The sequence below is a fragment of the Anguilla anguilla genome, chromosome 5 (genome assembly GCF_013347855.1).
Source record: "Anguilla anguilla isolate fAngAng1 chromosome 5, fAngAng1.pri, whole genome shotgun sequence".
NCBI lineage: Eukaryota > Metazoa > Chordata > Actinopteri > Anguilliformes > Anguillidae > Anguilla > Anguilla anguilla.
In genome coordinates this window covers 30724251-30740948 of record NC_049205.1, presented here as the reverse complement: position 1 = coordinate 30740948, position 16698 = coordinate 30724251, and the positions used below count along the sequence as shown (strand labels likewise).

At 38.9% G+C, this 16698-nt stretch overlaps 1 protein-coding gene across 1 annotated transcript in view; it reads right to left on the bottom strand.

Moving 5' to 3' along the window:
• bbox1 (butyrobetaine (gamma), 2-oxoglutarate dioxygenase (gamma-butyrobetaine hydroxylase) 1) overlaps positions 1–16698 on the bottom strand; it is a 60208-nt gene that overhangs the window by 6928 nt on the left and 36582 nt on the right. The window contains exons 4-5 of the mRNA XM_035419234.1: positions 9508–9706; positions 1377–1482 (exon numbers count right to left, since the gene is read on the bottom strand). Of these exons, the coding sequence (XP_035275125.1) occupies positions 1377–1482; positions 9508–9706 (305 nt within the window). The remainder of the gene's footprint in view (positions 1–1376; positions 1483–9507; positions 9707–16698) is intronic.

Here is a 16698-nt window from a genome sequence, read left to right as displayed (position 1 = left end):
TTACAAATATAAATACACAAAAGAACAGGAGGCACACTTAACCAATGAATAATATTAAAATAATAATATGAAAAAGTTTGTAATAGCCCATGTGTAACTTAATGAAATAATGAAGAAAGGGAGGCAGGGAAGGAAGAGTAAGGTGAGAAGGGGAGGGTTTCCACCAGCTGACAAATTTCAGGGTGGCAAATTCAAATCAAACAGGTCTGAGGGTGTGAGTATATTAGACCGAACACCGCTATAATGCAAATACACCAGAGGCTGGACAGTGATTATAATTTAAAAGGAAAATTTCAAAGTTGGGAAAGGTGGCGCTACAGCAAGGTAGACCGAAAACCAGAAGGCAAATCAGAAAACCATACCCAGACCATAAAGAAAGAAAAATAAAAATGCACAGAAAGAAAGCTAATTAAAAAAAGATAAGAATCAATGCACGGAAGGCCTAAAAAGTGGAAAACGCAGAAAAATCCAAAAAAGGTCACTAAAAATTGGCTTAAAGAAAAACCCACAGCAACTTGCGTGAGTTACACTTATATTTATTTAGTTGGTGGATCTGTTCTATGATTCTATTCGTTTTAAGAATTGCTACCCCTTGGAAGTTGGGGTGACTTGGATTGTAATGCTACAGATGTCTGGAAGAAAATGATTAGGATCAAGAGTTACCAAATTATGATTATTTTCACAGATCTAAATTCATCTTGACCTACTGAACAAGTGATTACCAATAATGGTTACTCCCAGTTAAAGGTAGCTGAACTATCAGAAATGGCCTAGGCCTACAGTTTGAAAATGCACATGAATATACTAAAAACACACATATCATGGTCTTATGACGGTATTGTTTGCCAACAATAATAACCATGGTACAAACATATCTAAAAGTCACATTATTTCGCTTCCTAAAAACCTCGCTTTTGGCTACCTCATTGTGCTCAATGAGAGGCTGTTGTTACCTGTACAGTGCAAATGATGGCCATGTTGCTTTGTGGTAGCTAAAAGAATGAAAATAGCTAAAACTGAAAGAAATTTCAGATTTTCTGATCTGGTTTTCTACTAAGGTGGAGATGTATTACTCTAAGAGGGATAGAGAAGTGAAATAAAATAGTTAAAGACAGGAATAGGATAGTCTAGAAGTGTAGAATGGTATAGCACTACTGCATTAATGGTTTGTATGAAAGCCATATAATGAAAGTCACTCTGGATAAGAGCAGCAAAAAAAGAAAAAAAAGGCACATATCATGTAGTCTGTATGTGTGTGGGCCACAGAAAATGTGTGTGTGTGAGAGTAAGTGAGTGTGTGCGTCGGTGTGTGTATGTGTGCATGTGCTTGTGCATGCATGTGCTTGTGTGTATGAGTGTAGTGGAGTGAGACTCACCCCTGGTGGGTGGTGCAGAGCAGGGTAGTCTGTATGCAGAGACAGGTTCCCAGAGGTGTAGGCCACATTATTCGCCCCCAGCTTGTCCTGGACTTGCCATGTGTGCCTGAACAACAGAAGAACATGAAAAATATGGGGTGCCGTTCGTAAAATATTGCATGCAAAGAGCTACCAGGTCAATGCTGGCTAGCTAGTCAAGGAAGCGAGTTACTACTACTAGGGCTCAGTCCAATTGCTTATTTTATCTGTCCTAGTCTTCTTAGTCCTTGCCTGACCCTGAAATCGATTGAGGACAGCCATCTTTAAAGACATTCCAACCTGTAAAATGTCCCTTGAAAGAGTTAGGAGGCTCCCAAATGATGCTTGAGCAAAGAAACACAAGTTCATCCTTTGTGGAAGTATTTATTTCAGAACACGTGACATATAAATGATTGACCTGTAGACCCACCTTTCCCCATCTGCCACGTCTGTAATTGACTAATTTAAACGTCTATTTTGTTTAAATTAGGGAGATATCCGTTTAATATTTTGTGACTGGCCACTGTCTGTTTTATTTATAATAGGCCAAAATGCAAGAGAATAGGCCTTAGTCTATGAATTTGATTTGCTAAGCAAACAATATGAATATCATGTGGTTCTATTGAACCCACTGCATTGTCTAATGTTTCCCACCTGTTTGTAGTCCTGAAAGGTAAAATAATGAAATGTTCTGTGTCATGAACTTCAAGTAATCATTGACTTCATCACTATATTTTAAATTATATGGCTTAGCCTCGCACCACCATGCAACTCGGAATGCTAGAAAAACATGGCTTCTGTCTTGGCTTATTACAATGACAGATTACTTTGATACATTTAGTTTGTTTATTCAATTAATCATTTGTAAACATCAATTCCATGAGGCTGTACTTGCAGCAGACAGATTACAGGCAATAAACCTCAGATAGCAAAGTTAAAGATGTTCATATCATGTGCATTAATAAGATGAATGTCATTATTTTGCCTTAGAAATGACGAAATACACAAAAGCTATCAGGGTCAGAAACCAAAGGTTTATGCATATGTTTCTAATGTACACTGCACCATGCAATTTAAAATGGGAATTGTTAAGAATTTGATCTAAATAAGCCTGTTTTTTGAACACTGAATCATTAGTCGATGGAGCAACCAATCTAATAATTCAGCAACTCTCGAAATGGTCAGGTTCAATCCATTCCAATCCAAGGTGAACTGATTTTCTGAAAATGGCATTTAACACAGGATCAGATAAAACAGCCGAAAAGTTGCCTGCATGCACTTTACATATTCTGGTGAGCATTTTAGTATGCTTTTTGAACAACAGAGGGAGCAGGGCAGTTGTCTGTGCGGTTAACTGACTTGGCATGCTTTCCCACACAGTGCTGAAACAAAAACCAGAAACCCTTGTGATCCTGTGGGACTTGAGCAAAGTGCGACTGACTGTTTTACCCCATAAAGTGTCAAAGGAAAGCACATGGAAAGTTGAGGTAGCTGGAAGGTCCACTGTCCCAGGGGATGTACAAACTGTCAGAAATACAGAACAATACACCGCTGTCAGAAAGCATCCGTATTTGTTGCCCACTGTATCTGGGTTTCTCATGTCACTTGACATTTTGCAATCCAATGTTAAGTTACATAAACCTTTTAAGTTACCCAAAAATGTATGCATGTCCAGGATACATGTAATGTGGTTTCTCTAGGAGAAGATGTCCAAAAAGCTGAGGATGACCCAAACCATCTCTTTTACAATATAAAGAAGACAGGGAAATTGCCACTTAAAACAAACCCAAAAGCTCTCACTGGGGGGATAGGGAGGTCACTTTACAAGGCTAACTGTGAGAATGTACTGGTGAGGTTGACTATCCACATCATTCAGTCTCACGCTTCAGGGTCTCGATCTCATTTAAAAAGCTATAACTACTCTGTTGACATCAGTAAATATTTTAAATAAGAACAATGGGATGATATAATTCTGCTATGGATAGCGGTTTCAAACACTTGAATCAGTTAGAATAGTTACTGTCTCCCAGGATCTTTTGGCTTAGCAGGCTGTGCACTTCTTTCCAGGACTTGCACATTACGTGACCACTTGCCTAACGGAGCACACATTTTGGAAAAGTGCTTTATGCAGCAGTGTCTGGAGCACTGTAAGATTTTTCATCACGTACGACATCAAAGGGTAAATGGGATAACAACAGAGCCACAGTGACTGAGGCAATAAAGACATCTCATTTTAATGCCCTCATGCTTAAAAATTGACGATAAGACAGGCCATCAAACACAAATCACAGGGAAATGAGGATGTTTTAAACAGAAAACAGTATAAGGCCAAAAAAATTAGTGAGAAAAGGTTTGAGAGCCTCGATGTTTGCAGAAACACAGCATTTAAAAATGACCAGTTAAAACAAGGTGTTTTGAGTGGATGATTGTGATATATCGTAAATAAAAATGCAGACATTTACCTAATTTACATTCAATTTTGCTACAGTATGACTCATGCTTCAACACCACATAAACTATGATTTTAGATGATGGATACAATATCTCATTTATCCAATTAGATAAATGTTAAAAATTAATCACTGCGTTTTGCTACATTAGATATATTACGCATTTCTGCACCAAACAATTTTTTAACAACGTCAGTGTGCTTCCAATATCAGTTCAGCGATAGATGCCTTTTGTTCCAGAACCTGCATTGACTACATAAAGTATTGGCTCTCGTATATTTTTCCATCCACAGTAATTCCTCTGCAGCCACCCCATTGTCGCTCCATAGTCTCTGTTGAAGTAAGTCAGTCAGTGCTTCCCCTCTGGCTGCAGGATAGCCCACATACACTTTAAGTCATGCTCTAATCTGGAAAGAATGCGCTCAGCCAGCCAATGGCATTCTCTTCCAGCTCTCCACTCTTTCACTTCCTCACACGCTCGCTTATCATCAGACCGTGCAAATGCAAGGCTGATAAAAGGAAGTTGTGAACGTCAATTAGGACCGTTGTGTTTGGAAAGGTCCTTCGTAACTGCCCTTTTTATCTAAGGACCTCTTATCGTGAGCGTGCCACCTGGCGCAGACTCAAGTCACTCACTGGAAGGAGATGTCACGATTGTGTTCTAACTTATTTTAAAAATAACTCCTCATATTTCAGGTTGTCTCAAGAGGCCCATTTGAGCAATTGGTACATCTGCAAAATCCATAGACCTGCTTTCCAACAAAGTATGTTGCAGAGGAATGCGTGAGTATGTTCTACGGCTCAAGATTTATCTATTATTCGGGTGCAATCGTGAGCCTTTTTTCATCTCTGTTCCAACCTTCACATCTGGTCTCTGTCAGCCGAGCTGTGCTCCGTCATGCTTGTTGGGGACGTTTCCCTGGAGCCAGCCTGGGCTCCCTCATGCACTCCTGAGCTTGAGGGAGGAATCTCTCCCTGGATCCATAAATACACCATCCCTCCAGCAATGTGGAGAAATACCTCTGGCCATGGGAATACAATTACCACAATGGCAAAAATCATTAAAAATTCATTTGGAGGAACAGGACAGCCAATTTGGAATGCAGACTGTATCTAAATCGATTCAAATTCACATGCAATTCATCTACAATAGCAGCTACTGTAATTCCACAATATCACAGCTATGCCAAGTGTGTACAAACAATAAAGCTGCCATAATGAATAGGATTTTATGCAATGCCGTTTTTATCCGATTCCTGAGGGTTCAAAGCGGTCCCCTATTCTCCTGTCCACTCAATCAAGATGCTTTAGTGGACTCAATGGATTATAACTGGAATGTGACCTTGGTAATGGTAATAAAGCTCCAGTTGTTCCCAAAACTCCCACTTTTCATTCTCCCTTCACATTCCTTGATGCAAATTTGCAAACTAGTCCTCTGCAGGTTGAGGCCCTCTGGCACAAAGAAAACAGGTGATAGGTTACAGTCCTCTACAGGACAAACATTTTGTATACTAAAGGTGTCCCTCATGGATTGGTCCTGGAACCAGCTCTTTTCACAATTTATTTAAACAATAGGCTTATTCTATTCTTTATTGCCGTGCCTCCTCACTAGCTCGAGCCATACAAGACCTGCAATCTGATTTTAATTCTATTCAGACTGCTTTTAATGAACGTCATCTGGTCTTCAATGTATCAAACTAAATTAAGAAGTAGTTTGCTAGGTCCAATACTCCAAATGCAGAGGAGATGCAAATTGGCGTATTACATAGTAATACATAAACTGAACGAGTGTCATATGTATTTAGGTTTCTGGTTGGATGGCACTGTTTGAAAACCCACAATAACAATTTGATTAAGAAACTGGGCTTCTACTTTAGAAATAAATCTTGTGTAGTTTGAAGCCAAGAGAAGGTTGGTTTTATCTACACTTTTACCCATTATTGGTTATGGTGGCATAATGTACATGCATGTTCCTTACACTTCTTTACAGGCCTTTGACAAGAGTGCATCACAGCGCATTGCATGTCAACACAAATGCCAAATCGCTAAACCATCACTGTACTCTATGAATGGTTTAACTTTACTTAATTTATTTAGGCCCATTCACTCCCATCTCTTTTATTCATCAAGCCAACGTATGGAAGCTCCCTTCTAAGCTAAGCTATCTACTAAATTTGAGTACCTATGAGCTTTGTCCCAGGTATTTGTTGCTTTTTAAGATTCCTTGATTTGGGAAGTAGGCTCTTAATTACTATGCACCCAAAAGCGGGAATAACCTCCAGAATCAACTTGACCTGTCAATCTTAATACCCTCTTAATACTCTCTGGTTTTAAATGTTTAATTCTTAACACAATAACTACACAGTAACTGAGGAGTGCACTTGCTTTTAATTTTGTTTAACCACTGCATATCTTTACAACCTGTCTTATCGCCTGTGTATCTGCCTTGTCCTTGTGATATTGTTTTGTGTAGTGTGTCAGGTCGCCCTTGAAAATGAGATCTCATTGGGGCTTTCCTGGTAAAATAAAGGATACATAAATAAAATAAATATAGGATGGATGCATAAAATTACATAACTGTCTTGAAATGGCTGTAACTTTGAGAAGATCTAGGTTTGCACCAACTCAGTTGTTTGTCAGGTGGCCTCTACTTTCAAAACCCTTCAAAACAGTTAAGTGTCCATGTGGACCCAGGCTACATCTGCTTTTGCTTTACATTCCGCAATGTCCTCTTTCACATCGGTCAATCCACAAAAGCAACTGAAGTTCAATACATGAATTGAAAAATGAATATATTTTGTGAGGATTTTTCAATTTATAGAAAATTTAATTGCAATTCATTTTGTGAATTGCCTGAACAGAAAACTGAATGGACTCTAACCCAGGCTGTCACTCGATCTCACCAGACAGCATTACTTACTGGATGGCAATTTTATCAACCATGCACTCAACTACCTACAGTGATTGCCTATCCTGGTGGTGCCCAATCATGTGCCATGGAGGGCTGAGAGTTTGTAGGTTTTCATTTCAACCAATCGCTACACCTGCTGATTTTAGTCACCTTCAACCAGAGGAGGGAACTAATTAGTGAAATCAGCAGGAAGTGATTGGTAGGAATGAAAAACTGCATACTCTCAGCCCTCCATGGCACTTTATTGAGCACCACTGGCCTATCCATTATTGTCTTGCTTCTGAACCAACACAGGGTGGACGTCACTCCTTACATATTCTATATCACATCTGTAATAATGTGAGGAAGGCAGTAGGTGTGGTAGGTGTGGCTTGCAAGCTATGCAGGCTGTAACTATGAATGTCAGTTTGTAAGTTCGCCATTTTTCTGATTATTGTATTTTACCAATTGCAGCTATAGCAAATGTATTCCACGTTACAATCGGTGATTCTTTCTCATTAGTTCATCCTTGGCAGAAAACTACAGAAGACATATAACTACCTCCAAAGAATCAACATGTTGGCGAGCATTTTGGATGTACTTTCACTCAATATTGTCAGTTTGTGCACTCAAAAATACTAAATGATGTCATCAGATGTCTTGCTGTTTCTCCCAATGTTTTATCTTCAATGGAACATCAGTCTCTGTTGATGGGGAAATGCAATGTTGATCTGATGGACAAATGACCAAGTCAAGGGTATAACTTTAGGCCTGCAAATGGGCAGCCGTGTTTCACCACTGTGAAACCCAAAAAAGTCAATAAAGTTAAAACCTCATAATATAAGCAAGAAAGTGATACTTTCTACTTCAGATGTAATACGAGATTCAAGTGCAGTTTAGCTGGCTTGCTGTCAATGCGCTACCACAGTCAGTACAACTACAAACAACATCTGTATTTCACATTAGCGATTACGCAATGCAGATTGTTCTTTTGTTTAATCATTATTTTGCGGCTCGTACAAATGGCATGTCACTATTTTCAAATAAACAGTCTTGCAATGTCTAGCACGGAAAATTCTACCACAGACATAAACGACCACCTTTTCTTTTTTCTACATTTTTTATGGGAGTAAAACAACAGAAAGCACAGTCAAGGCAGGGTAGAGAAGAACTATACACTAAGGGTTGTGAAAAAGAATTATGATAAAAAAACAGCTCAGGGAAAGGTGTAAGGGAACGTAAGTGGAACGTAGGGTTGAGAAAAAAAATTAAATTGACGAGCAGATAATGTAGGCCTAAATGGAACTAATGTCAAAGTTCCATTTATCAGTGAACGAACACAGCATTTTGCAATGGGAACAATATTAAATTGTTAAAGTTGCAGTGTTTTGTCCAGTTATGACTCACATAAGTTTTCTAGGGTTTTCAACAGGAGGCCTGTAGACCCCTGGGGGTCTTTGAAGGTACTGTCTATACTTGATATGCAATGACTGTATATAGATTCAGGACATGACAAATGCACAACCTGTGAATCATTGAAAGGATGTTATATTGTAGCACTGAGCAGTTATGTCCCCATTTCAATATTGTTATAATTTTTTTTAATAATCCCTATATCCAAATTAAATAGAAATTTTTGAAATAGCTTTTAACAAACACAAAACGATAAGCTTGAATTAATTAAAAATTCTTGTTATTATTCAAACAGTATATACTGTATCTTTCATAACAACATTAAAAACAATATTCAAGCGATGGCTCAGACCTTGAAAAAAGGGAAATGATAAATAAAATGTTATGTCCTAATGTTCCATAAAAGATAAAGGGTTCTAAGCCACAAAGTTTTCATAAAGTTCTCTCTCATTTGGAGAGTGTACTGTTCCATAAAATATCTAAGACAAGAAGTTTACATGTTCTCTCTTAGTTGGGCAGTCTTCTGACTGCTCACTCCTGCACAACTTACTGACTGTTAATGTTATGGTAAATTGCTGAAAGTATAACTACGTAAACAATAATGATTTATTAGCCTTAATTTCTTTGAATTAATTTAGTGTGATGTAACATAAAAACTAATGTCAATGCTAGCACATAGCCAAATGTAGTTATAATTTTTGCTTTTGAGGCCATTTGTTACAGGCTCCTATTGCTTTTATCCAATACTGACACTGACATTTGAGCTAGTTTTCAGGTTGCTGCTTCAGTTAGCTTTAGCGCAATATTTTTAGCAACCTATCCAGCTTATGCTATTTATTAGTTAATAAATTACTAAAATTCGACTGGAGCAACATCTCATCATAGCACCAACAACTGTGAGTTGACATACTATACATCCAGTATCATAATACTGGTAGTTAACTCACATTCCAGCTAATGGCCTCCGTCTCATTTCTCTTTTCTCAGGACATTCATCAGCACCCCCAGGAGCTGTGTGTGTGTGTTTTGTTTGCTTGAAGGTAAGCAGCATCAACCTACAGTGCCCTTTCTCGGTGTTGGCTGGGAGTTGAAGTGCGACAGTGCATGTTTTTCAGTATATATTGACTGTATTTCTGGCAGAAACTGTACAGTTAAACAATTCAATTATCTCAATTGTCAAACATCCTACATAAAACAGAAGATACAGACAATCCATTCAAATTTCTAAGCACCAATAATGAATCATCTGCTGAACTTGGTATATAGCAGAGAACACACTAAAGATATTAGAACACATGAAAGATATTAGACAGATATTTCAACTTTCCAACGGAACAGATAAGAAAGAAATAGAACTCACCCATAGAATGTCAGTCTCAGGTAGCCGATCCTCTGGCTCAATCTGGCTACCTGCCCCTGCTTCAACTGCGCCCCCTTCAGGAGAACGATGCCCACTTTTCGCAGTTCCATCAGCCAGTCCAGGGCAGCTTTGTCATCATGAAGCACCTCCTCAAAGCTGGCAGTGGGGATCTGAAGATCCGAGCCCCAGTAAACACGATCTAAAATGTAGAAAGGAAGAAAAAGAAGTAGACACATCAGCATTAACTGATTTTCTACACCAGGCAAAGACTACACTACGGAAGCCCTGAAAGGCAAAAAAACTTTTTGTGGTTAAAAAAAAAAAGTGGCCAAAAAAAGTCAATCTGTCATACATACAAGATATGTTTTATGTATGAGTTATTATCCCATGCGTATGAGATAACTTTATTTTTTATTTTTTTCAGTGTAGTATGGAAGCCCTGAAAGGCAAGGTGTAAATTGTTTTTTTGCAGAAGTCAGTCATGTACATGATAAACATTTACTGTTTTGGACAACTTCACACTTTTTTTAAACCTTGCCTTTCAGGGCCTCTGCTGCTTAAATCGGTTGTGTGACATAGCACTGGCATCGAAGCAGGATGTCCATAGCCTAAAACAAATTCAAGAAGCCACCCAAATTGGTTTAATTTGCAAAAGAAAACTTAAGAATAAGAAATGTATGGAGCACAAGACACAAAGGCCATTAAAGGTTTGACCAGAAGATAATATAAAAGTCTTATAATATGATATATAATTGAGGCTGGTGTTTGTAACAGGAAATATTGGCTGAAGTTGTGGAACAGTCATGGCAGAGTTGTTGAAAATGACAGAAAACTGAAAAAAGAAATAACAGTTTAAAAGAATATTTCACACCTGTGATTGGTCGAATGCATTCAGATAAAGCTTGTCCATAATTTGGCAGCGATGACTGGCAGATTTAATAAAGGATTTCATTTTATTTTTACCAGAGCTGTAGATTGCCATTTTGACTGTTTTTAATACAAACCGTCTGCATAATCTCCTTAAAAAAGTGGTTATATTTATTTTGGCAAATAGGCCAAAATGTACCTGGGGAGTAGGAAGTAGAACAATCCTGAACATGAGCCTTACCATACAATGACTGCCTGAATTTTTGGATGCAAAGACATCACCAGACACCAAGATGATGCTCTCCCGGGCCTGTACTGCAGCCATTTTCAATTTCTGTTTCATTTGGGAGACTTTTTCCTTCAGTCTTGTCTTCAGTGAACCATATGTTCAAATGGATTCAGGTCAGACAATTGACTTATTTAGTCAAGAACATTCCACTTTTTAGCCCTGAAAAACTCCATGGTTGCTTTTCAGCAGGATGAAGAGCTGTCCAAAAAGTTTTGAGGCCTTTAATTGGATCTAAGCAGATAAGATGTTTGCGTACTATTCAGAATTTGTGGCTGGCAGCAGTCAACTCATCAATAAAGAGAAGCCAGTTTGAGTAGCAGCTAAACACACCCAAGCCATAACACTACCTCCACCATGCTTCACAGATAAGGTGAGGTGCTTTGGATTATGAGCAGTTAATTTCTTCTTCGACACTTTCCTCTTTCCATCACTTTGGTACAGGTTAACACTTGTCTCAGCTGTCCAAAAGTCTATTCTAGGACTCTACAGATTTTTAATGTACTCTATTCTGTCCATTGTGTTCTTGAGGCCTACCAGTAGTTCACAACGTGTGATGAACCCTCTGAGGTTATGTTGATGCAGTCTTCTCTTTATGGTAGTCGGACACATCTATGTCCTGAAAAATGTTCTTGATCCGTTTGACAGTTAAAAAGTGTTTTTTCCTCACAACTGAAAGTATTCTTCAGTCTTCCACTTCCATGGTCTTCTATAGGCAACCAGGTCTTTTGCTATTGCTATGACTAATCTCACCAGTGCGATCTTGGTTCCTTAACAATGTATGAAACAGCAGATTTTGACACACCTAGTATTTTGGCTGTAAATACCCTCAAATTAAAGCTGACAGTCTGCACTTTAAGCTCATGTTCATAAAAAAAAAAAAAATCCAATGTAGTCAAAACAAAAAAAAACTGAACAGGAATGTTCTACTAAATCCATGATGGGGTAGTTTTAATGTGATTAGTGCTTTACAAATCTCTTTCACATAAAACTCCATTTACGAAGCAAAAAGTGGGATTTACCCTCTGGTCACCCTTAACATCAGATGTCAAAATGCTAACAGATTGTGGTGCCATTCACATTGCATTGCATTCATCTTTTTTCCTCCACAGTGTCTGTTTTAAGTAAATATGTCTTATTTAGCATTCTAAATTCCCCTCACTTTTGTAGACCCACCACGTTGCTGCGATGTACTCGGCATATGCTCTCCTTCGAAGTACAAGTTTCCAGCCAGTGCTTCCTTTAAATCTGTAGTCTGCCAAGTCATTTTGCTAGAGGAGCACATTTCATGTGTAACTGGTGCAGGTGGACAGCAGGTATCCAGTGGACCAAAGGAGTCAGCTGCCTGAAAATTGCCTGCCTCCCTCCCAGGTATTGTTACAGCATGGCCAATTATGCACAGCCCTGTGATGCCAGACTATAGGGCACATCTTACTGAAACCCAGCATTTTGACCATTGCAAACACATTTAATGGTTTGCTGAGTTCAGTGAACTCCTGTTGGCTCTTGCTAATGTCAGGCTCTCCTACACTGGCCTGCTGCAGGAATTTTCCACAACACAAACAGGCGGAATTATTCTCTGACTTTGGGACATCAGTGTAATGTGCAACAACACCAACTGAAAATATTTCAAGTTCAGAAAATGTAAGTATACCTTGTGGTATGGCTGAGCAGAAACAGCAGATCAGTCCTATATTAAGCTTTAAGAACCCAAAGGTGCAACGTTCAAAGGAACCATATATGACAAGCGGTTTGAGCAACTAATGAAGGGCAGCAAATATTTTTTGAGCAACGGATAGGACCAAGCCCGAGTACTAGCACTGTGTTGCTCTACTCACCAGTACACATAATGCATCACACAACCGCAAGTATGCTATTCACACCTGAATTCACACTACACTTTAAGTAGGCTCGACCCACCTCAGATACTGCTGTGTGAAAAAGAGAACTGACAGTGCATGTGATTAAAGTAACTTCTGAAATGAAAAACACTGAACATCTTGCCAAGACTGGGGCTAAAAATGTGCACACGATTTCACATTTCTATTAATGGACCATCATCAGTGCACTGAATGTGACAAAATTGCAAAGAATAAAAAGGCAGACAGGCACGGTGATTCCCTGAAGAGACACCTACAGCAGAGTCAATACTGTTTTCATTACAATAAGCACCACCACGTTTTAATCTCTAAACACCGTGGCGTGACTGAATATTGAAACAGGAGGTAAACAAAACCTAAGCAGTCTAAGCAGAGCTACACATGCAATTCAAAATATTTATCTGCAGTAAATAGTTGTGTTGCAATTAAGACAATGCTATTGGACTTTCACACCAAAAAGGACAAAAAAAATCAGCTCACGTAAAAAAGTATGTTTCAATACATGTGGCACAATGGCCAGAGAGACAGCCTGTTCCTTTAGAACTACAGTAGGTTTTCACTCCAACTCTAATAAAGCACATCTCATTCAGCACTTAGAGATCTCATTGAGCTGCTAATTAGCAGAATGAGGTGTGGCAAATTAGGGTTGAAATAAAAACCTTCAGGATGGCAAATCTCCAGGAACAGGGTTTGGAACCACCGGTGTATGCAAGCATTCACCCAGCAGACAGAATGCTTGAATGCCTTGTTTTGAAGTAGCCTCATGTCATTCTCAAAACTTTGTGGTACTACAAACTTTATTAGGTAGATCATTTCATGCAAGATAAGCACATCTCACTTCCCAGGAAGTGCTGGTCAGTTACTTTTTATGACGAATCACAGACTTCTGTAGGCAGGGTTCCAAGTGGAGGCGACAATTCAAGCCAACTGAAACATTAACCTATCACATACTGCTAGCAAAAACGTGCAATAAAAATCATATTTCATGAAACACATCCCACAAGATGGAACGTCCCTTTCCAGGAATAATGTTTCTAGAGTTCAGCATTTTTGAAACAACTCAGTTTCCATTCCCCATTTCTCAGAGTATTCTGAGAATATTAGTGGCCTACAGAGAGTTGGGAAATCTATTGGCCAGTGGCTGTCCCTGAGTGTCTCAGGTAGCCCTGATTTAGAGGGTCTTTGCTCTGCAATCCCTACATGGATTTGTCTGCAACATTCTGCTGTTTATTATTCTTCTACAGTTCCCTGTACCTATTCCCTCTAACTTCCCAGTACCACTAAACGAAATTCACAACCATATTTGAAATGAATACCAAAGAAAGGCTAAGGTGAAGGATGAGCTGAAAAGACAAACAACCAATCATAACAAAAACATTTGGAGGGATCCCACACGCAGCCAGGACATCTTTATATAACGAACGTGTGTTTTCAATCAGCCTCTTTCTGCCTAGACTAATAGAGCACCTGGGTCTTAACGCTGCGTAAGGGGGAACCGCATTGCTCCACTCGCACCAGTGGAAAAAGACTCTCTGGATTTAGCTGTAATTACTTTGCCATAGTCTCCCTCTTAGTGTTTCTTTCAAACACAGCTGCTTTGCACATTTTGGGATTGTTTTTCTTCCAAAGTTCTCTCCATATTTTCAAAATTAATGCTTTGCTACAGAAGACTGAAAGTCTAGTCTATACACATCAATGTGAAGACCTTTGCAAATAAGTGATCAGCTGTTCTTGGTATAACCAAAAGGGATCAATGTGAATTTAAAGAGCACATTTTAACTGAATGGAGATTAGATACATATCCCATAAATATGACACTGAACCCATGTTGTAAATGAATAGCATAACTACACTCTCCAAATAAAACATAACAGTACTTTTATAGAACTACCATTCGGGGCCTCGGTGTGTTTATCTACCAGCCTTCCCAAGTTCCATAAGATGCATTTTACCCTGCATATTTCTTAAATAATTGCAGCATTGTTATGATCATGTAATGTAGCAGACCTCTTATCTAAATGGACATGTGGCAGTAATTACACAGAATATAGAGTAATCACAACATCCTGCAAAAATGAAAAAGTAATGGAGAACTAATGTTGCACTTTCCTGGTGTTGAGTTTAGTTTATTTGCACAATCACTACCACTACTGTGAACACTAGAGCCCCCCAGGGCTGTGTGCTGAGCCTACTGTTGTACACACTGTTAACCCACGACTGTGCCCCTATACACCAGAGCAATCACATCATCAAGTATGCTGATGCTACCACAGTTGTGGGGCTCATCACCAACAACGACGAATCTGCCTACAGGGACGAGGTGAGACAGTTTGAGATCTGGTGCTGAGACAACAACCTCTCTCTGAATGTTGACAAGACGAAGGAGATGATTGTCGATTTCAGGAGGGCCGGAGTGACTCACTCCCCCCTACAGGTCGATGGTACAGCTGTGGAGACAGTACACAGTTTTAAGTTCTAGGGGGTGCACATCACAGACAATCTCTCTTGGAGCCAGCACACCTCCTCCTTAGTGAAGAAGGCACAACAATGCCTGTACTTCTTAAGACGGCTAAAGAGAGCTAGGCTGTGCACATCCATTCTCTCCAGGTTCTACAGGTGTACCATAGAGTCCATACTGCCTTGCTGCATTACTGTTTGGCATGGGAACTGTTCAGCTGCAGACAGGAAGGCCCTGCAGCGGGTTGTGAAATCGGCCCAGTACATCACCGGAACTAGTTTTCCTGCCATCAAGGACATTTACACAGAAAAGTGTAAAAGAAAAGCCCGCAGCATCATGAAGGATTCCTCTCACCCCTTTCAAGGACTGTTTGACCCGCTGCCTTCTGGAAGAAGGCTGAGGAGTATCAAGACCAGAACCACCAGGTTCAAAAACAGCTTTTTTCCACAGGCTGTTGGTCTCCTGAACTGTCCTACCTGACGGTTTTAGATTTACATAAGCACTTCAGCACTTTAACAGTCGGACACTCTGCTGTTTTACACTTCATCTTCAGTGAAGTTTTAAGTTTACTGCTCTTATTGTTGTACGTTCTGTTTTTATTGCTTTGTTTTTATTGCTTGTTGAATTTTCTGTTTTTATGTGTTGCACTATGGCCCCGGGGGCACTATATCTCTTTCATGCTTTTTGCATAACCTGTAAAGAGAAGGAATGACAATAAACTTAAACTTAACTTAACAATGACAATCATGAGTATGTTTTATACTCAAATTTTAAAAAAGTAGATGATTACTGTGCAGTTACTCAGCATTATTCTAGCAATGATTGAAATCAAGGCTCTTTGCCAAATGTTACTACATGGCTTCAAAACACCCACAAAAAGCAGTTGTGTTTTGTCCACCTGAAATTCAGGTACAGCTGGGTCACATTAGAGCATCTTATTCCTATAAGGGTATGTATGTTCACATTAATTATTAATTATGATAATTAAACAGTATACAGACTAATTTTACAAAATGATAAATATTTAAAATAATGTAAAATACAAAGTCATTCACCGACAATATCCCATGCATTTGTTCTATACCTGTCTACAATACAAAAACATCTATCATTTTGTGAAAATGAGAAAAAGCATTTTTCGGATCATTGTATCGGATCATTGTATCTCATGTCTAAAGTTGATGTAATGCATATGTCATCACTGTTATGCTGCAGACGTGCACAAGTAAAATAAAACTATCTTCACTGGCATTAAGTGTTTATTTTTTCATTTACATCAGGAATTTATACACAAGAAAAGTTGAAGGTCACTATCTAATTATATTTTTTGATAGATAGATAGTTTTTATATGAATCTACCATTAGAAAAGTATTGGGCCAAGGCATTTCTTTCAGAAGAGTTGACCAAGTTTCCTGAGGTAACACTATCACAGCATCAAATGTCTTGAATAACAACAATATATCAAAAGGTGAGAGCAGAGGACAGAGATGCAGTGTCAGGAAAATATCACTTTGTAATAAGCACATGGGAATCTTGACTAGAGAAAACAAAGCAGGAGAAAAAAACAGCGAGACTCTCAAAGATATTCAGTAATGGGGACTGAAGGCCAAAGTAGCAGAGACTCAGTAATCAAGACAACGATTACATTACAATTATGGAATTGTGATCAATGTGTCAACACTACTTAGGCTATTTCATA